Raw genomic sequence first — 21469 nt, forward strand, 5'->3', positions numbered from 1 at the left:
ATTTGATAAAACAAAAAACTAATTAGTTCTATCCTGTGAGACCTCAGGTATTCGTGTGTTACAAGTGAAATTCTGAAGAAACATGGCGAGAGTTTCCTTTAATATATACCCCAATAATCCATCACAGTTTTATTCATTCCTCCCCAGTGGTTGCATTCTCCTTGTCAGTGTGCTGTTCTAAATCTCCTGGGCATTTTTTTTCCCTCCTAGCAGTTCTCCTGACATTTCCTTTGGGGCTGACTTGTTCATTCTCCTAATAATGAAATGTTTTGATTCCACACTTAAGATATTTTGCAGATGGGCTGTAAGATTGGTGGGTTATATCAAATCACTGACAGGATGAAAACTTGTGTCATTCAGTGAAATGTTACCAATTTCTCCTCAATTTTATCATTTAACCTTACCATGACCACTTGCCCGTGTGCTTGAGGTGAACAATGTTACCTCTTCCTCAGTTAAGTCCTCTCACTGTATTAATTGGGCTTTAAATCTATGGAAAGTCTAAGGTTGTTATAACAAATTAAAAGCCATCCTTTAACAGAAATACCAAGCCACAGATATTATTCTGTACATTAGTGTCTCTCCTGTCTGTGCTAGGTTTTGCTACAATGTACACAAAATTCAGCATGCTTTTTAGACTGTCACTATTTGCAAACCCTCAGAGGATGCTACCATGGTATTATTGAATAATAACAATGTGTGTGTGTGTGTATATCTATATATATAATTTCCTAATAAGTGTCTCTGTTTTCTACTCCATCGTCATGTAACAGAGAAAATACAGGTTCCAAATTCTGCATTTTTCTATGGAGAACAAAATGTCAAGAATATCGGGAAGATAATACATTAAACATGGAAAACAAGCTCTTCTATCAGATGCCGTATTTGTAAGCTGGAAATAAAAAAAAAAAATTTAAAAAAATTAGAAAAAATTATTTCTGGAATTGTGTACTTAAAAGTTTGATTACTTCAAATTTTGTTACTTTAAATTGAGTGAATGACATACATTTAAAAAAAAAATCTGTGTATAAAGGCCATATGCAGCTTTGCTTCTGGTTGGTTTTTTTCATTTATTTTTGAATTATTATATCTCACAGAAATGCTAACATAATTCAAACTACACTGACGAATATTTTTAAGTATTATAGCATCAGTTTGTTAGTATCCTTCAAGTATTTACAAAGACATTTTTGCTTTCAGATGTTCATAATATGATAGGAATTGGGGGTGGAAAACAACTTTTCTAGAGAAGACTTCAAAATTATGTCTTTTGTGAAAATATAACTTTTGTGAACCACTCACTGGCTTAGGCTAAAATAGATTCTGTCAAGGCTAGATAGAAATAGCAATATTAGCACCCGATCTGTGAAAGCTGGTTTTCTTTTGATATGCAGTTGCCAATATTCGAAAAAAAATTGCAAATCGGAGGGCTACATATTTATGAGAACTAGTCTCCATAAATCTCAGATTTTATCATGTTAGAAGTTCCTTTCTAAATGAGAACAGTAAACTTGTAAGTGAAACTTGCAAATCAGTTTTATCACTATGTGTGCATATGTATGATTTATAAATATACTTGAAATTCCAAATTGAGCTTGTAAGTAGGTCTGATAAGTTTTTCTACTTTCTACATCAGTATGAATCAAACAGCTGCAAATTTTTAGTTCCATTGTCATCTACAACAATAGAAAGCTACAGAAAAGGGGACTGGAGGTTTATTTACTTGTCTTTCTAAAATCATATAGCATAAATCAGTTAAAAATATTATCTTCCTGCTGTACAGATAGCACTTATTGGGACTTCTGCTGTTCCAAGTAACTGTAGCACTGATTCAAACTAGTAATAACTTGCCATGATAATAAAATGATTTATTGTCTGCATATTTTGTAAATTACATTCATTCTGAAAAAATAGTAAACTGTCTTCAGGTCTATTTTATATATAAGCAATAGTTTCATCATCAAAGCTACAGACAATTAAATGTAGAATAACTGATGACTTTAGGCATCAAACAAATCAAAAGACTGCATTCTTTTAGCACTTGGTCAGCTCCAGAAACACAACTGGAAATAAAGAAGATATTTCTGGTCTTAATATAATTTATATGTTGTGAAATATTAAAAATATGAACCAGAAGTAAAGATACTGCTGGAGGTCAAAAAAAATTTAATTCTTATTCATTATTTCTAGTTGCTTGGTAAACTGTTAGAAAAGCATTCCCTTTTGCTGGGCAATAACCTTCACAGATCTTTGTAAAGCAGTTTTGCACACTTTGAACATTCTTCTCCTCTTGTTGTTACATGTTCTATATGAGGCTATCTAGAAATGTTTCCTTATTATTACACGTTTGTCTGAAGTTGTAAAACACCTAAAATAAGCCAATTAATTAGTCATGATGGGCTCTTTTCAGCTGCACACTCATTTTCAAATGAATTTATTGAAGTAAAGGATTTACAGCATATGGACTCACAGACTTCTCATGAGTTAAACTGGCATCCATATGTACAGCTTTCAGTAGAGAACTCTAGAGTAATATTTACAATGTAAATATCAAGTTTTATTACGTAAGAAACAAATATATCACAACTTTCACTTCACAACATATTTGTTCTGGTTTGATGACTAAAGTCATCTCTTTGAAATACTATGTGGAACTCAAAAATAGCTTGTTCTTGTCATAGACTTTACCAGGTGTTCTTCAGAGGTCCTGAAAAGCAAAGGAGAGATGTGCTTTAGAAGTCACTTTTTCAAGCAGTTGCATCATGAGGTGTATGAGGTCAGACAGAGGGCAATGAGTAACACTTGATATAAAACAATTGCTGTGCTTGGGACTGACAAGCTGAGATGTGGCTGCTCACAGGAGTTTGGTGGGCATTACAGTCAGACAAGACCGTGGGATGAGGAAAGAAAGGTTGAAGGACTAGAGAAAAACGTTACTGCAGATTAGCCTGCAGCACAGAACTGCTCACTCTGAAAAAAATCTGTATTCTTGAAATGGATACACAAATTCAGGTTGCTCATTCCACACTACGTTAGCAACTGAGTGCTGCAATAACATGACAAAGTCAGTACTGGTTCACCTACAGGCAGATCTGCCTCATCAATAAAGTCAATAAAAATGGAAAGGACTGAAAATGTTTTCAGGAAGATATCTGCTGCACCACTACTCTTTGTCCCTTCGTTAATGCCAGAACTCTGAGAAGGTGCAAAATCCAAGAATAGATATTTTTGGTATAAATCTTGTCCAGAAAGAACATTTCTTTCCAGAATCATGCTGCTTACAAATTATTTAATTTCTCAATGCATAAGCAGTTTATGTCCTTTTTGACCTCGGGAACTTTAGAGGAAGTGCCACATTTGTGGAAAGGAAAAGAACATGTCCTCATTTTGTTTCAGTCTTGAAAGGAAACAGCGTCTCTTTTGGGGGAGGGGGATGGGTGGTTTGGGATGACACAGGAAAAGACATTTCTCTAAATTTTGTCTTCAAGAATAGCCTTTTTAACTTTTTTCTTACCTTTTCAGACACAACTGAATGCAAAACCTATCCTATCATCAATTTCATAATACACTTTCAACAAAACCAAGCCAAATTCACGTCTTCCTTAGCCTTTCAATGTTATGTTTTTGCAAGTGTTGATGTAGAAGGGTTTATCTTTCAGTAAACAAAAAAAAAATTGTGAATGACTTCAGAAGAAATAGTAGCACCTAATGGAAAACATGCAAGATTTGCATGTCAAATACTTTCTTAATGCATAAGATTCATCTTGCTGATGCTTTTAGTTCTAGGGGCAACTCCTTTCTAATGAAAAAGATGTTAAACAAAAGCTGTAGCATTTTTTTTTAATTAAAGGAAATATCCTCAAGTTTGTTCTCTGAAGAAATAATGATCTTTGTAATTAAAAATGAGTCACTTCTGGTTTTATGCTGCAGTGCACTTTGCTTGAAACACCCAAGTGTGTTAGGTGCATTATGAACAGTGCCATTTAATTAGGAATTTTCAACAGCAGCAATCATGGGATAACTTAAAGCTTATTATTAAAATTATTATTTTATTCAGAAACAATCTCTGTAGAAACATAAAGCTTTTCATGGAACATAACTCCCTTTCCTAGATTATTCTGATTTTCTGATAGGCCACACTTCATGTACTATTAATCTCATTGTATGGGTCAAGTCAAGTAACAGATAGCAAGAGAAAAGACATTCTTGGCATACCAGTGGGAGGTGGCTCAGCAGCTCATCTACAGAATCGTAGTTTTCTGAAAAGGATGGTTCCAGAAGTTCTGCTTCATCTCGAAGTTTAGCAGGATTTAGCTCTTCCTGGCTGTTGTGGATCAGAAACAAGTTTTATTGCTTTCAGAAGAAAACGCAAAGCAAGCAAACCTTCCTTCTAACTGCAGCTTCTGCACATTTTCTTACACTTAAACCAAAGTGTTACAGAATACATGAAATAGCATGTTTAATTAATAATGAGACATGATATTTAAAAGCAGTTCTCTAAATGAGTGAATATACAAACAGAAGACAAGGTCCACTAAAATATATGCTGGCACATCTCACCTATACTGATTAGGATATATAGTCCTTTAGAGATCTTCAAATTTTTTTTCACATGTTTACAGAGAGGCAAATTTTCAACATATTTTTTGATAAAATTTGCTGTTACTGTTCCATAGCTCCATGGGGTTTTTTTCTTTATGAAAATTTTTTCTAAATAAAAACAATTTAAGAATCTGTTGGAAGATTTTTAAACTTGCCAGATGCCATCTCCTTTTTATTCTTCTATTCTAGTCTCATCGTGATGTCTGTTCCAGTCAGGGAAAAAATGTTGTCTGTATTTAAAAACCATACCATAAACTATGCTATCAAGTCATTAATGGTCAGTGCCTTTTGCACTTTGTCCTCTCTGTATACATACATGCACGTAAAACTTTTCTGTCTTAGTGTCATAGAAGTATGGAAAGAATATATATATGTGCTTTCCTGTAGTACCTTCTTTTTCCAGTTAAAACTGAGTTTAAGTATTTCTTCACAGCCATCTGCTTTCGAAAGCGGCTGTAGTTGTCAGTGAAGACAGCATCAGAGTGGCGTTTGACAGGACTGTCCTGGGAGCTGGCAATACAACAATTACAAAGGAAAATTTAAGAGACTATATCCGTTTAAAAGAAAATACTGTTAAATGAGCAAAATAAGCTTTATGGTATTAATTAGCCTAATAAAATCAAATTTTTATTTCTTTCTTTTTCTTTATTTCATAGCTTTCATCTATGACTTTGGATCTTCTGCTGAAAAGAAACCACTGCTTCCACTGCTTACTATGTATTTTAATATCAAAGATTGTTATTCAGTCTTTTGGGGCACACTTTCCACTTCCTTCTCTTCTCAGTTTTGCCATGGCCTGTGAAATTAGGATACATAGTCAATGATTTCTAGAGTCCTCGTCCCAGGAGTTCTGTAAGGTCAAGTGGTTAAGTGTGGATTTCATTACTTTCTCCTGACTGTTCTCACCCCCCAGGTTGCACCTTTTAACAAACAGATTTTATCCTAATTTCTGTCATTGGTGGGAATATATTTCAGTACGATGCCAAGGTACAACCTGGTTTAAATTGCAATAAGTTCTTAAAGGACCTCATCACTGTTCACATCAAACTCAGTGGAAGTGTAGTCTGCCACTGAGGAAAGTTAAGAGTGCATCATCACAAAAATGCTATAAATGCTTGTTCTAAGGTTTCAGAAGACAAAACACACCTTGTGAAAGCCAAACCTGAAGGCCTTTTCTTTGTGCACAATCTTGGAAAATGTCAGGGTGTTCTATTTTAAATGGTCTATGTTAGTTTACAGCATATGAGAAACTGGAACTGTATGTTCTGGTACAAAAGCAGCACTGACATAAATGGAGGACCTAATTTTTACTCAGCTTTTGAGCATAGGAAGTAGGCACTCAGTAGTATTGTCACAGTGGCTCACAGTTGCTGCTTATGGATTTGAAAACAAGGAAAATACACAATGATCCTACCCAGCACACTGTGCCCATTAGTTTATTAACATATGGGTCTGGAAGTTGTATCCAGACCCCTAGTCTATGAATTTGCATCATTCTTTTATGAATTCTGCTGCAATACAGATCTCACAAACATCTGTCAGTATGTTATACAGCAGGAAAAAACTATACCTTTATATTTTCCCTATAAACAAATCTTTTCTTGATTTCATTATGTATTTCCCTTTGTTAAGTACTGAGTATCAATCACTTTGTATTTACTTTTGTCACTTGTCCACCAGGCTAGTAAAAACACTACTGAAAAAAAGAATAGCAATTTGGCATGATAATCATTATAGTATTTCCAGTACACATTATCTATGCTTTGTGCAGTGTATGTTTCTCACAGATGTGTCAGGAATAAATAGTAACATATCCATTTAGTAATATCACTAAATACTTATATAGGATTTTCAGCTCCCCCACAATTATATAAGCTTCTCTTTCAGTATCTCTAAATCACAAAAAGGAGACCTTGGATATAGTAGGGTAAAAAATTTGCCAATAAAGCCAGCTAGGGAAAAAAAATCTACCTATAGTAAGTGTCACCTCACCTAACTCGTTTTCTAATAAGCGAATGCAGATATCTCTTCACAGCAAATTTAGCCAAAAGATGGCTGTAGACACTGGTGAAAATTCCATCAGCATGCCTTGCATTTCTGAAACGGACAATAAATAAACTCTACAATACAGCCTAGGTTCATAGAATTTTGATAATGTTCATTTTGTAAATACACTGCTTTCCTTAATTTAACTATTGTACATCTTAAAGGGAACTAATTTCATAAAATACTTCCAGATTTTCACAATATACATTTTTACTTCTTTCTGGAAAGTGAATGCATTCATCATGCCAGAATGGCAATATAATCAACATTTCTGCCGACATCCCTACTGCTACCACTATTCAAGCAGCGGCTGTGGGATTTTCTTCTGTAATTGAGTCTTCCTTTCCTAACTCTAAGTTTGAAAATGTGAATGATTTTTTGGCAGAAATCAAGTAGTCCATCATCTTTTATATTTATGATAATAAAGAAACTCACCTATCAATAATTCTGGACAGATCAAAATAGAATTTCTCATTTTCAGGTAGTGTGTTCTGCAAAATATCTGATTCTGACTTTAATGACCCACGGGCATGGTCAGGTTCACTGGCTCCATCAAATGGCATTCTGTTTCCCAATCTGTTGAAGAAAGAAACCGTGTAATGTACAGCTAGCAGAGGGCATGCTACACTTTACTAGAGTTAACATTCTGGTTTGTGTCAAAATGCACATCTACCTACTTTAATTGGAAAGGCACTTTAAAGAAATCTGGATAAATCAAAAATCACTTTCAGGTAGAATCCATGCTTAATTGTAGATTAATTGATATAACAGATCCTTCTCTCAAATTCATATTTTCTAGATAAATGTTGTCACTGAATGCAATTTATTCCAGTGCATAATGCATGACAATCACAGCACAAGTGACAACCATGAAGCTTTTCCTAACAACTGCATTTTGTATAAATGATGGATGAAATTAACAGCCTCTACCCAAGTGAAAACTGTTCCTGAGATGTACTTACCTCCCGATTAAGATATAAGATGTGCATTGAAATGCAGAACGAAACAGTTCTTAGGCCTTCTCCAAAGAAAGCAAATACACCAAGAACTTCAAACTAAATAAAAAGTGTAGTCATGTATCTCTACATGTTTTTATTCTCTCATGTTAGAAGCTAAAAACTTTTCACATTTGATCTTTTAAAATGTATCATGGCAACTGCTCTATATGAACTGATGTACAGTTACTTCACATTTTCGTAAGCTGCGGTTTCTTATGAAGTGTCATATTTTATCAAGGGCAGTCTGACTGCATAGCAGTATTTTGGCATCATTCCTTCTGGCTGCTCTGATACTCTGTGGCAGACAAGAGGCTCCCATCGTTGTAGGAAACCCTTACATGTGATGACATGCAAAAATCACATACTAAAACGAAGATAGACTTATGCCCTTGTAATTTTAAAGTCACTATTAGCACTGTTTATATATCTGATTCATGTAAGTCTTCTATCTGGTAATAAAAAGGTGCAAATGAACCTGTGTAAAATGACCAGCTCAAGTCACACCTTTTGGAAGTCAACGGCGTTGTTGTCCCTGTTTTCCATTGGTCCTTCTACATTTTATGTTTCTCTTGCCCAAATGCAAACCTCACCGTTCTGCCACCTGATTTAATTTAGCTGGACCACTAATAGCAACTTCAACCAGCCGAAGCATGCAGAGGTACAAAACCTACCCTCCGCTCTGTGCCCATGGACCCGTTCACGTCCCAGGGCTCGCCGTGACCCACATCCCGTCCGCCCCCCCGCACATACCGCGGGGGGCCCAGCCCGAGGGGCCACCCAGCCCGCGGGGGCACCCAGCCTGGGGCCACCCAGCCCGCGGGGCACCCAGCTCGGGGGTGCTGCAGCCGCTCGTGAGGCGCGTGCGTGTCCCGGGGTCTTTTCCAAGGTGGGTTCGGAGGATACCGGCCGGGACCGCCTGACCGCAGCCTTGCCGCGGGCACCCCGCGCACCCTCCCGGTACCGGGATAACACCCGACGGGAAGCGCCGCACTGCGCGCTCCTTGGGAGGGCGCAGCGGAGGACTGGCGCTCCTCACAGCCCCTTCGGCCAGAGGCCGGGCTGGGCAGGTCCATGCGGGCGGAGGGGCTCGCAGCGAGGCGCGGGGCTCAGAGCGCGGAGCGGAGCACGGAGCAGAGCGCGGCCTTACCGGGGGACGGGAGGGAAGGCGGCGCCCCGCGGGGGCAGCGCCCGCGCCCGCCAGCAGAGGGCGCTGAGGAGGGCGAGGGCGAGGAGGAGCGGGGAGGCGCCGCGGTGCTCCATGGCCGCCACCTGCGGAGGGAAGAGCGCAGCCGTCACCCTCCGACCCGGCCCGCCCGCACCGGGGCACCGGGGCATCGCCTCGGGCCGCCGAGCGACTGCCCCGGCCCTGCTCCCAACCCTGCTCCCTGTCGCGAAAGGCGCCGCCGGCCAGCAGGGTCACGATGGCGAGGGAGCTGCCGGCGGTCAGGGAGCGCTGGCATCCCCGAAGGCGACCCCCGGCCTGGTGAGACGGGCAGCGATGCCTGGGGCTCAGCGGCTTAAGCGGTAACAAGGGAGGGTCCCTCCCCGGCTGCCCTGGGCTTTCAGAGCTCTCCCCGCTCCCCGACGGCCGGGATGTCTTCCCTGCAGGTCCGGGAGGGGAGAAGAGGAGCGAGGGTACGGACGGGGAGATCCTTCCTTATCCGCTGGGAAGTTGCCGCTGGGGCGGGGAGAAAGTTACTCACGGAGCCGCGAGTCCGTCGGTGGGTCTGGCTGGGCGGGCGCGGAGCGGAGCGGTGCTGGGGCAGTGCGCCCTGCTCCGCTGCGCGGCTGCCGGGGCGGCGGCAGAGGGTGAGGAGGAGGGTGAGGAGGAGGGCTCCGTCTCGCCGCACGCTCTGAGCTGCCCGCCGCGCCACCGCGTTTTATAGCGTTTACACGTTTCTGCTTCCAAAGAAGCAATCACGTTACTGGAGAGACGTCACCCGTCCCAAGGGGACGGTCGCTTTGCTCAGGACAGTCAGAGACTTATATTTAACACATGAGCAGTCGCGTACCTCTTCCCCCTTCCTCTCACCCCCACCTCCCCCCGGCCATTATTTGATTTATGTTAATGACATAGTTTTGGAGGAGCGGAGCCCCGTCGGAGGGGTGATTCCGCCTCGCCAGGCGGGAGAGCAGGCGGCCGTCGGGGTCTGCGGGGCACGCCACACCGCACATCCCTGCCCGCACCCAGGATAGCCGCAGCGAAGGCGGCTGCGCTCTCCGCGGCCCTCCGCTCCCCTCAGCCCCCGTGCTTCCCTGAGGACCCCCTTCCGAGCCGCGGGGTTGCTCTTTTCCCTAGCTCCTCGGCGGTGTTTCCGTGCTACGGTAGTCCCACTCCGTCCCTGGCACATGCAAGTCCCTGACAGGGGTTCCCGCCCGAGGTGCGCAGGGAGTTGGTCTGAAAAACAAAATTTTCCTACGGGTTTCAGTTTGATTTTAGCAGGTGTCGGGGTGTTTTCTACTCTTTGCTATTTTGTTTAAACTGTGTGCGTGCTAGTGGAACACGGATTAACCCCCACACCCAAGCGCCGCTTGGTGTAGCCGAGCACGGCGGGCGCTTGTGACGGCTCCGCGGATCCCAGCGCCGGCACGGGCGCGCAGGGAGCGCGGCTGGAACGTGTGTTAACCCACTCTAAGCAGGAGGGGGATCAGCTCTTCTTCCCAAGGTGATTTAACCGCAAACCTCGGGGATACCACAGCAAGGGAGGATCGGTTTCAAGCCTTTGATTTTTTTCTCCTTCGAATTTTCCCTGCCACAGAGAGGTCTGTGGGCAGCAGAGAAAGAAACACGGGAAGGGGGCGTGGGACCCGCGGGCGGGCCGGCAGGACGGCGCTGCTCCAGCAAGCACCTCTTCGGTGTCGCACCGTGTCTTTTCGGTGCCTGCCCTGGAATATTTGCCAAACAATTGTGGAAGAATTTCGGTTGTAAAGGTCATTATCCTCTTTTTCTTTTTTTTTTTTCCTTGAGCCTTTGTGCCTCTAATCCTCCTACTCAGTCAGTAACGATTGTACCAAATCCATACAGACGATTTCACCATTTCTTCTTACTTCTAATAAGTTTTTCTGTTTCATGTTTCACTAAAGGTTAGGCAGACTCAATGCCGAAGATTCTGCGATGCTTAATCACATTTTCTAATTCAGTTACATAAAGAATAAGTGAATTAGATTAAAAATGCCTGGAAATTTGTTTCTCGGATGACAGCTGTGACTAAAACCAGAGTTCCTGCAGTAGTCTAATTTCAGGAAATTTTCCCCTTGTTACTACATAACTAGGGGTCGAAGGAGCTATTCTGCTCCGGAATGGCGGGATGAGCATCAATGGCACCGTATTCCCCTCGCCTCAGAAATATCCCGGCTAGGGCACATAGGCGTTGTGCCGAGTGTACGACCCGGGCAAGTGCACTGGACTTCACTCAACTACTTGCAAGAGGAGAGAGGAAGGAGAAAGCCACCTCCTGGCTGGTGTAGGGACGCGTGGCTGGGGCACTGCGAGGTCTGCGGCTGCCCCTTCTCCTGGCCCGGAGCGGCGAGGGGAGGCGGCACTCGGGACCCCGCGGCCGGGGCGGGTTCGAGGGGGCCGCGGCTGCCCGCGCTCCCGCTCCTCAGCCCCAGCTCCCAGCTCCTCTCCTCCTCCTCCTCTTCCTCCTCCCCAGTCCCGCTCCCGCCGAGGGCGCTGCTGCGGGAAAAGCCAAATGCGGCTGGCAGCAGGAAGCGCAGAAGAAAGAAGTTTCCTTCTGGCGCTAGCAAGCCGGAGTTAGCGCAGCCTGTAGAGGGGGTCTCGCAGGAGTCCTGCGGACTGCAGTCCCTGGGAGGGAGGAGGGGAGCAGCCAATTCAGTCTAAGGGATATGTGGAAAACACGCCTGCTGTCGCTTGCTATGCATGTGCAGTAGGGGTGGCTGTGTGCTCCTAGGAGATGTATATAGACTAAAAATTGGAGAACCACTGACAAATCAGGGCTTTCTTACCATACTGTACCATTTGGGGCTGTGATGTACTGCACTGCACCCTTCCATACTGTACCTGGTGAATCTGGTTTGCTGTAACTTTGTTTCCCTTCTTGGCAGGTAGTACACTAGGTTGGACAACATGCTGTCAGGCTGGCTAAAGCGGCCTCAGAACCTCTCTAGGGGTGACAGTATTGATAAAGAAACCTCTCTAGAGCTCTCTTAACGATCTGAGAAATCTGTAGTGCATCTAATCTTACAATACCATCTATTTTTCCTATTCTATACACAAGAAACTGAATCACAGGGAGATCAACTGGTTCCTCTTGTTTACTCAGGAAGTCTCCAGTGGAGCTTTGAATTGACCCCAAATGCCCCAAGCACTCTTCAGCTGCATTAACAATTGTCCGCATTTCACTTTAGCACCCTGATGCAAGCCACCATCTCCTCCTCTGGAAGACAAACTGATGAAGAGTTGCCACCTCCTCCTTTCTCCTTAGTCCTTCTTCACATTTCTCGAGAGGATTTTCTTTGAGGGAAGTTGGTTTGGGATGACTGACAAGGGTTTGGGATGGCAATCCAAATTCTATCTTTTCCATTTTTTTCCCCCGTGAAGCTTACATACACTACTATTTCCACACTTGAATAAGTTTTGATAAGAGTAAGTCATTAAAAGAAAAATAATTCTTTATAAACAGATAGATGGAGAAAAGACCCTTTTCCATTGACATCCTAAGACTCTTTTCCATTGACATCCTCTAAGATCTAGGCAGATGAACCCTTTTGAAATGGTAGCCCCCACTGTTTTGTACTAGCAAAAACCGTGCCCTTTCAGGAGAGTGTCACTTGGGAAAAAATAGTGCTTGGGAGCTTCTCCAGGATAATAATTAAACACAGGCAACTCCTGGTAAATCAACAATTTTTCAGTGGTTTTTACAGAAATTCTGATGCATAGCACTCACATTTATTGAACCTTTTATCTTAATTTTATGTGTTATCAAATATCTTTTGGCTACTCTCCACTTTTGCTTCAATTTCCTCTTTAATGTTCCACTTAACAAAAAAATTTTTGAAAAGTTACAATTATAAAATTGCAATATTTAGGAATGGTGGAAAACCAATTAGACAAGGTGGACCAAAGAGTAGAAGTTTTCCGAAAGTTTGTCTTACTATTTGTATACAAACTTGTGCAATATATATAAATCAAATATTACCTAAAATAGCTAAATCATCTGGAGTAAGAAATTTGGGAGTTCTAAGGTTTGTTAGTTAGATTTGATTTCTATTTTTGGTATGTAAAACTGTTCTGAAATTGATGTGCCAAAAATGTCTTAAAGTCAAAATCTTAGATAAGAGAAATCTGCTTAGTTCCATGAAGGACCTGCTTAGCATTGACCGAATTTATCATGTAATTGTATTTTAAAAAAAGAATTACATCAGAAATAGAATTAACATTTTTGTTTGGCAAAAAAAGAAAGATAAAGATACTAAGAGGTTTTTTTTAGGGCTTTAATATTCTATCAGAAGAGGAAACTTCTACTGACTCATGAGCTGTCTCTTACGAATCATCGGGTTAGCAGAATGTCCCTTGTGCATTACAGCTCATGTTGCTGTGGATGAGTTCAGAAACTCTGCCTTTGATCCTATAGTCATAGCACATTGATCCGTGAGTTTTTGGAGCTTATAGAGCAGATTGATGGTGCACTACTATTCAGCAGCTAACAGAACAGCTTTTTCAACTTTCACAAAAGAGATAACAGATGAAAATTCAAGAAACTGTATATGAAGAATAAAAAATACAACTAAAATTGAAAACTGACCTGCCCTTCTCTAATCTTTTAATGGCACGATTAGCATATTCCCCAATATCTGCTTTCAGCATCATGTTTCATTGTTAGATCCCACTCTCCCATAAATATTCATATCCCTCAATATCACCTGGTTTGGAAAAAATGGATGAAATGTTGAAATGAAAATGCTGAAACTTTTTCCAGCTTCATTTCTTTGCAGCTGTCTCTGAATGCTTCTTGAAAGAAATAAGGAGAAAATCATCAGTTTGTTCCTTTAGGTAAGTTTTATTACAGAAGTACAATCCACATTCTATCATACCTTTATCCAGAGTTCTGCAGACTCAAAAATGTGATGGCAAACAGAATAAAACACAGACAAATATTTTTAAATTAAAAACTCATGAGTTGCCTTTTGCAACAGAAACATTCAGGAGAATAGTGCTCGTCTCCTCAGATCCCAGGCTGTGGGAGGGTCACACAGGTGGAACAGTGGAGCCTTCATTTCCTTTCTCACCCTTTTTGAGTCCTGCTTTCAGGTCTAAAGTGTGTATCAGAGCAGAGTTATCAACTGAAGCAAACTCCTGCAATATGTAAATTGTATTAACAAACACGATACCATCTACACCACTTGAACAAGTTCCTCCTGTTCCAGGTGGTACCTTTGCATTATTAATGCGTGGGTTAACAATTTTCAAAACCACTGGAACATTTAGATTATGCCCATGACTCCCAAACAGACTTCCACTGTTTGCATTCATATGTGCAGGTATCTGACCACCATCCATGTCACAGACCTGCTTGATTAAAACTTCTGAGTAGATGCAATGATGAGCAAAAGGCATGCAAGAGAGCTGCTGACTCCTGTGTTACTTCCAAGGGCTTTCTCCCTTGTCTGGGATGTTATCTGAGAAAACTCCTAATGCTTCTAGTATAATTCTGTGTCTTCATATCCCTGCTCTTTCACCCCAAAATGCAATCTCAACCTCTCTCAAAGACTCCAAAGCAGTTTGAGATAGATATTTTGTTCTCCATATGCTTGTGTTGTCTGGTATGTGCATGGACTACTGCTTCATGTCCATGTGTTTCATGATATGCAGCTGTCCTAGAAGTGTCAGTCCAAATTCCTGCTCATTCTTTAGCATGGATGTGATGTTTTTGCCATCCTCCTCTCGCTATCAGACACGTATTCTGTACTCATATCTCAGGAGGGTCTGTGACTACACAAGCTTTAACAGGAGCTTTAATATATCTGGTTTTCTTTCAAAGCAATTTCCTTCTAATGTTTCACCTGACTTGTTTAAAGGATTCCATTTGCCTTAAAGCCCAGAAAACCACATTGTAATCCAAAGTTTGTCAGGAAGTGAAGTATTTTCTGATTTGGTCGTGTTGCATTCTTTGTTTTGAGCAAGCTCTCTGAGATATGTCCTATTTCTACCAGCACAGTTATAATCTTCAAACCTCAGCAAAGGATCAGATGATTCTTTCATCACCAGGTATGTTTCCCTCCTCCTGCAGCTCCTCCAACCCAGTCCTCTTCTCTGGAAATCTAAAATAACCTCTGTATATGACAAGAATGTGTATTTTAGATGTCGTAACTTCAATCTGAATTTCCCATTCATTTTCACCCAGCTCTTTTCTTCATGGTTTTGGATATACAAAACTGGATTTTCTCTGGTGAACCCTTGAAAAATCACTTTATATTTTATGATGTTGTTACATGTGTAAATATCTCTAAGCTAATATGTAATTATCTAAACAGATACAAAGAACAATCTTTCAACCTATGTCCATACATTTTCCCCATGCTCTGAGGCCTGTCACCTGTGCTTTAGGATGGGACCTTATGGAAGCCCTTTTGTCTCTACCTGCACAAAAGGAATGCAGAATAGATATAACCTCCAAAATCCATTTGGATTATGTGTTAAAAGTGAAACCCATAAACAGTGCTGTAGTAGAGCTCAAAATTTAGAAGTCTGAGACCAAACCTGCCTACGGTGCCTTATCTCACTGTGATTCACTATTGACACTCACCTTAAGTAGTCTGCAAGTTTATCGGGATCTTGGGGAATGCAGGCTTCCTTGGGAAACTAATGATGCTAATGACTAGGAGCACATCTGCAGATGCAGGCAAGCTGTTAGAAGTCTCTTTGCCTCCTTGCCTAATTCCTATACTGCAAAAGAACCCATGAAATATGAGAGAATATAGTGCATTTACACATCTGTAGCCATGATAGGAATCTTTCATGGGTTGTAATTGTAACATCTGTGCTGAAAACAGTGGTATACTTCCCCAGTTTTGCCTAGATCCTTTTTCTTATGTATAATACAAGAAGATGCTGGTTCTAGGCTGTGTGGCCAAATTCTTTTTGTCTTCCCCAGTGAATACTGCTACTATTGCACTGTCTGGAAGCTTGTGAGAGCAGACATACCAGCTCAGGATATAAAAAAAACCACGTCAGTCGGGCTGGAAGGCTCATCTTAAGATGCTAATTATGCCGGGATAACTTTATCCCTTGAACTGACCTAATCATCACAAGTTCTTTATTTACCAAGCTGAAAAAAGAAACCATCTAAAAGCTAGAGCAGAAACAAGCTAAAAATGCTTCAGTCTCAAGCAATTACCACTATTGTCTTCACGGAAAAAGAGCTGAGAGAGGTTTTCTAAAACTGTCCATGTGTATAAAGGGCAGAGTGTAACGTGCTGTCTCTTAGCACTACTCTAAGCCTAATGTACATTATTGTGGCTGTGGAAATCTATATTCGCTTTTAGTTTCCACAAAGAAGCCATATAGAAGAAAGTACCAACCTGTTGGTTTATCATGCTTAATAAATGATATTATTTGTACTTGACTGTTTTTCAAAGAATTTCTGTAGTCTTCATGGACAAGAGAGATACAGTTCCAACTTAGTTTATCATTTAGTTCAACTCCACAGGTCACACGAACAAATGATAACTCCTACATCTTGTTTAATTGGCTTCTTGGCCAATATATCAATGGCTAATTACCCCTTCCATCTTACATGAAGCATTAAGAGTGTTCCAGTAAACATAGCACCACAGTCAATATACTCCCCTTTAATAAATACACGTGAATAGATCCAATACTAGGAAGTTTCTAAGAGATTTTGGGAAATGACAATTATCACAAGGATAAAAGTCATTGATAGGCACAACAACACCTTTGATAGTCATCCTGTGTGCTGTCATTGTGTATGTGTATAATTATATTCTGCAGTTTGTTTGCATTTTTGAATGTGACAAATGAATTAAAGTGATTTCTGCAGAAATAAGTGAAACATTCAGAACCAGAATCAGCACTATTGAATATCAATATTAAAATGCTGCTAATTGTTGGTCTTAAGCCATGGGCCTTAGCACCTTGAAATTTGCTAAACTTTCTGCTCAAATTGTACTAAAGCATGAATTAATAAATTATTAATATAGACTTGAATCTTGGTCCTGTGACTCCATGTCAATCATGTGGTTACATCAATAGCTGCACAGTAAAAATAACTGTGTAACTATTTTCCAGCATTAGCTACAGGATTTTCAGGTATTGTTTCATGTAGTAGACAATTACTCTGCATGCTTCCAGCAGTCCAAGTCACAGGTAATATTTTTGTCTGGCCTGAGATATTATCTGGTTTAATAGAAAAAATTTCCATAGATGTGAAATTACACAATGTCACAATAGAAAATTATATCACACACACACACAACACTAGGTGTGAATAGGAAAGAAAAGGTGATCTGTTGCAGGTATTCTTCCTGGTTTATTTTCAGAGATACTCTCAGGTTGCTTCTAGTAGCTTCAGCTTGGAAAGAGGAGGCAGGATCTTTCAGAATGTTTAGAAGATTATGCAGACAGGGCTTCTTTGTCTATTGACATTACTCAATAACTTGTAATTTTGAACACTGGGTTCAAAGATCTTTGGAGTGGAACGGTAGCAGAACCATTGACTCAAGGAGGTTTACCCTTTTCTCAGATCTTGAAACAAATATGTTGAATAGTATAGCTTGCTTTTTAAGACAAAAGGTAGTTTAAACTTAAGCTGAATCCACAGTCCTGTCTTGGCCTCTATTCCCTTATGCACATTGCTCCGTCCAGAATTTTATGGCTCAGAAAGCTCATCCTTAGCACAACTTGTGGTTCACATGTCTGTGACTGCACAAGATCAAGGATCAGGTTCTCCCAAGCAGAAACAAGGGCTGGCTGCATCTCCCAACTTGACTACCACTGGCTGGCTAGGAAAAACTTAATGATTGTCAGCTTGGAAGCCTGAAGAGCATCTTAAGTAGCTAGCAGTCATAGTAGGTTGTCATATTTTAGCTACCACTATGTACACTGCCCAGTAAATAACTATGCTTACTAATAAGGTTTCATACAATTCTTCATGCAGAATTTGTGCACACAGTAAAAGACAACTGAATAAAATAGTCCTAATACATAAAAGATTACAGGGTCACTCAGAAATGCATGTCATGTACAAATTTAAGAGCATGAAAATAAGCCAGAAACTAGAGTCATTACAAAAATTCCAGACCCCTTGTCCTCCAGAAAGCTCAAGACAAAACTGAAGCCAAAGGGACATCTCTCAGGATCTATCAGAATAATGCATTTTGTCAATTCCTCATGCTGTCTAGAGGCAGTAAAGATTAAAAACAATCTTTTCGCAAGCCTCCAAGAGACTGTCCTGCTGGGGACAGTTTGTCTTCAGCAGTCTCGATTACAAGCAGGATCATTGTATTGTTTGCCTCAACAGTCAGAGGAGAGACTGGCTGTCTGATGCTGACTGTCTTTGCTCTTCTTTGCTTTCCCATCCCTAAACCCACCCCTAAAATACCCCTCCAGAAGTGATCTTTATCAGAGTGAGACTCTAGAAGAACTTCTCTTTAGTCTTTCTTGCTGTCATCCAATTTCATAGGACATCATGAAAATCATAGGGCATCAACTAGAGAGATGAGATAATGCAAAAACCTCTGTTGAACAATAGAAGACACAAACAAAGCTGTAATTCAGAGGTTCTCAACCCTACTCTCACATCAAATAATAGAAAGGAATGGCCAAGTGTTGATTCTCCATGTCCTTCATTGTCAGCCTCTCATGGACTTTTTACATGCTCAGAGAGAGACTGGACAGGCAAGATGAGCAGGGTAGTCTTGTATTTTCACAGGGAAGAACCTTTCAAGAAACAGAAATAATTGGACAGATAAAAATTCTGTTCCTAAATTAGCATCAAACTAGTTCTTAAACTAGAATGATGTGCTTTATGAAATTATATTCTGATTCAGCAGAGTTATTAAATATATGAGTAATCTCACTGCAGCCAGTAATAGAGCAATATAGATTAAACTACCAGCAGTCAGCCAGAGCATTTGGAAGGTTAAGGGTAGATTGTGAACAAGTTTTTTTTTTTAATTTGGCCTGTGCAGCAAGACCCTCAGTTGTGTGTCTAGCATACCCCATTTGCAAACCTACCCCTTAAGTCCAGCAATATATAATATTACTGTATTATATATTTCTTATTTGCTTTTGATTCACTATTGTGGTTTAACCCAGCCAGCAACCAAAGCCCAGTCAGCCTCTCACTCACTCCTGCAGCAGCAGGATCAGGTAGAAAATCTGAAAGGTAAAAGGTGGAAAACTCATGGTTGAGATAAAAACCAGTTTAATAGGGAAAGCAGAAACTGCACACACACAAAAAAAACAGAACAGGGAATTAATCTACTGCTTCCTATGAGCAGGCAGGCATCCAGGAGAGCAGCCCCATCACAGATAAGAGTTATTTGGGAAGACAGACCATCACTCCAAACATCCTCCTTTCCTCCTTCTTCCCCCACAGTTTACACATTCTGAGAATGGTGTAATGTGGTCTGGAACATCCCTTTGGTCAGTCGGGGTCACCTGTCCTGGCTGTTTCTTTTCCCAATCTCCCGTGCACCTCCAATTTCTCTTGCCATGTCGCAGTAGGAAAAGCAGAAAAGGCCTTGGCTCTGTGTAAGCCCCACTCAGCAGTAGCAAAATCATCTCTGTTTTATCAACCCTGCATCCAGCATAAATCCAAAAAATATCCCCATGCTCCCGTAGGGATACTGGGAAGACAACCAACCCCAGCCAAAACCAACACAACTATTTTGTTGTACTGTTAAATAAAAAGTTAGCCTTGAAACTTTTTGATTGCTAGTGACTCAGATTTTGAGTACAAGCACAAGAAGACTGTCTGAAACTTTCTTGGTTTATTTTTAAATCTCTGTAATGCCCAGCATTGGAAGCAGCTTTAAATCACCTAGCCATCTAATGTCTTACAGGTGCTTTGAATGAAGAAGGAACGTCTATTTATACCTCTGTGAACCGAGAAAATACACTCAAAAGTATGTGATGACATCTAGCCTTCAGTACCTATAAAACGCCTGTGAAGAGGCATGCAGAAGCATATGCTTTGTTATGGATCAGGGAATGATCAGGAAAGACCATTTCAAGCATCTTTCAGGAACACTGTCAGGACATCAAACACACTCACACTTCCCTTATTTTGCGAAGTCATGGTAAATCTGCCATTCTCCAACGCATTTGGATTAGTTGAAGCCTGTCAATCTACACTGAGCTGTCACAGTGTTCTTATTTCTCTCCTATTTTTTTTTTTTTTTGTTTTATTGGGAATGTCTCTGCCTTAGAGCAGGTTCCATGTATTGGCAAAAGAGATAAAAATTTGAAAATTCTTAGTTTCAGTGTCTCAGAGATAGCTTAATTTTTTTAAAGCTAATACATTTCAAACATGATTACATGATGTGGAAACATATTTAATGTTCAGTTTTCTTGTCAGAAATGATTCAATGCCTAGAAGCATTTGGAAGCTTTGAAAGATTTAATTTAGTGTATATACAAGTACCCAAAAAACGTGTTCTTGTGAGTGCAGGAATTTTTATAGAAGTAAGTTTTATATTACCCAAAATGATCCAAAAATATCTTCATCATGTATTAGTTCATTGTGGAGTTATGAGAATTTTGCAACGCAATTCAAAATGTTGTGAAAATTTGTCTGCCACTTAATACTGACAAAAAGGTGTCTGTATCTTTCCATGACATTTGCCCAAGGGATTAAGGAAAAAAAAAAAAAGAAAAAAAGATCAGTGCTTTGATGCTGGCAAACTAGTGCTAGAGAGCTTATCACACACAAACTAATCAATTCCTCAAAGTGATTTGCTGTATAAGAAAGTTCTGGCAGAACAACAAAAGGATGGGGTAGAGTGAAGATTTGGGTATTTTTATCATCATACTTATCCACAGATAGAGCTTACTGTGGAACTAAATGGAGAAGCACTAAAGGAGAAAAGAAAATCTACAATCTGTCTAGAAAAGGTTTAAAGGGAATTCTTCCCTCCTATTGAAAAAAACCCAAACCAACTTTAAAAGATCACCAAGATATACAGTACAGGAACTGAGCATGGACCAAAAATGGGACTGCTTGCCTCTCCGTGTGCTCAAGCCCTAGACTCATCAGTATAGGGGATTCATCCCATTTCAATGTGCAATTAATAATCAGCTTCTCCATACATGACAAAGAAATGCTTATCACTCCCAGCTGTGATTTGTGCTCTTCTTAAGCTGAAACAAGAGAGCAGCATCATCCTTCCTTTGTACACATCAACATGCTGCTATAAGGTGGATTTATATGGCTGCAGGTCCAACATGAACTAAATAGGAATAATTTTGCATTCCAGTGCCTTTCCATACTGTTGCTAGTCATAGGCACATCAGACGGTTATGTCCTAAATCAGCAAATCCAATTTCCTGCTATCTCAGTCCCATCACTATGCGTAATCCCTTTCATGATTAAGCTACTCTTGTTTAAAAGAACTCCTTGCTCTAAAATAGGGCAACTGCTCCTTCACAGCCCTCAGCACACAATCACTTGATTCTGCTGCTAAATAGATGAAAACATGTCTCTGATGCAGAATGTCTCCGGGAATGCAGACAGGAAACATGTTCACTGAAATAGCTCCTCAATCCAGTCCATGCCAGTCCAATCCAGGCGTTGCCACAGTCATGCACTAGTGTCGTCAGAAACCTGATGGAAGCCAAAAGC

At 40.7% G+C, this 21469-nt stretch overlaps 1 protein-coding gene and 1 long non-coding RNA gene across 30 annotated transcripts in view; one reads left to right on the forward strand and one right to left on the reverse strand.

Moving 5' to 3' along the window:
• Positions 1–21469, forward strand: part of LOC148224359 (uncharacterized) — a 134322-nt gene that overhangs the window by 94962 nt on the left and 17891 nt on the right. For 24 of the 28 annotated variants that reach the window (XR_015802450.1, XR_015802444.1, XR_015802456.1 and 21 more), the window contains one exon: positions 5259–8134. The exons of the other annotated variants lie outside the window; for them this stretch is intronic. This is a non-coding gene — a long non-coding RNA (uncharacterized LOC148224359). Of the gene's footprint in view, positions 1–5258; positions 8135–21469 lie in introns of those variants that run through there. 28 annotated transcript variants of the gene reach the window in all.
• VIP (vasoactive intestinal peptide) lies at positions 1848–9566 on the reverse strand. 2 transcript variants are annotated; one of them, XM_014888362.2, is made up of 7 exons: positions 9350–9523; positions 8794–8915; positions 7084–7224; positions 6595–6699; positions 4993–5112; positions 4216–4324; positions 1848–2707 (listed from the first exon to the last, which is right to left on the reverse strand). In XM_014888362.2, the coding sequence occupies exons 2-7, from the start codon at positions 8904–8906 to the stop codon at positions 2699–2701; spliced, it is 597 nt and encodes a 198-aa protein (XP_014743848.1). In that variant the 5' UTR covers positions 8907–8915; positions 9350–9523; the 3' UTR covers positions 1848–2698. The 2 variants fall into 2 exon arrangements, with proteins under 2 accessions (XP_014743848.1, XP_088017844.1); XM_088161718.1 differs by lacking the exon at positions 6595–6699 and having other exon boundaries at positions 9350–9566.

This window comes from Sturnus vulgaris, chromosome 3 (genome assembly GCF_052056855.1).
Source record: "Sturnus vulgaris isolate bStuVul1 chromosome 3, bStuVul1.hap1, whole genome shotgun sequence".
NCBI lineage: Eukaryota > Metazoa > Chordata > Aves > Passeriformes > Sturnidae > Sturnus > Sturnus vulgaris.

Bases quoted from the DNA above. Each gene is read 5' to 3' on its own strand.
- VIP (XM_014888362.2), bottom strand. From the start codon at position 8,906: ATGGAGCACCGCGGCGCCTCCCCGCTCCTCCTCGCCCTCGCCCTCCTC. The intron at 7,225-8,793 runs GTAAGGCCGCGC...TTTCTTCAACAG, and splicing joins GCCTTCCCTCCCGTCCCCCG to ATTGGGAAACAGAATGCCAT. The intron at 5,113-6,594 runs GTGAGGTGACAC...TTGTATTGCCAG, and splicing joins CTTATTAGAAAACGAGTTAG to CTCCCAGGACAGTCCTGTCA.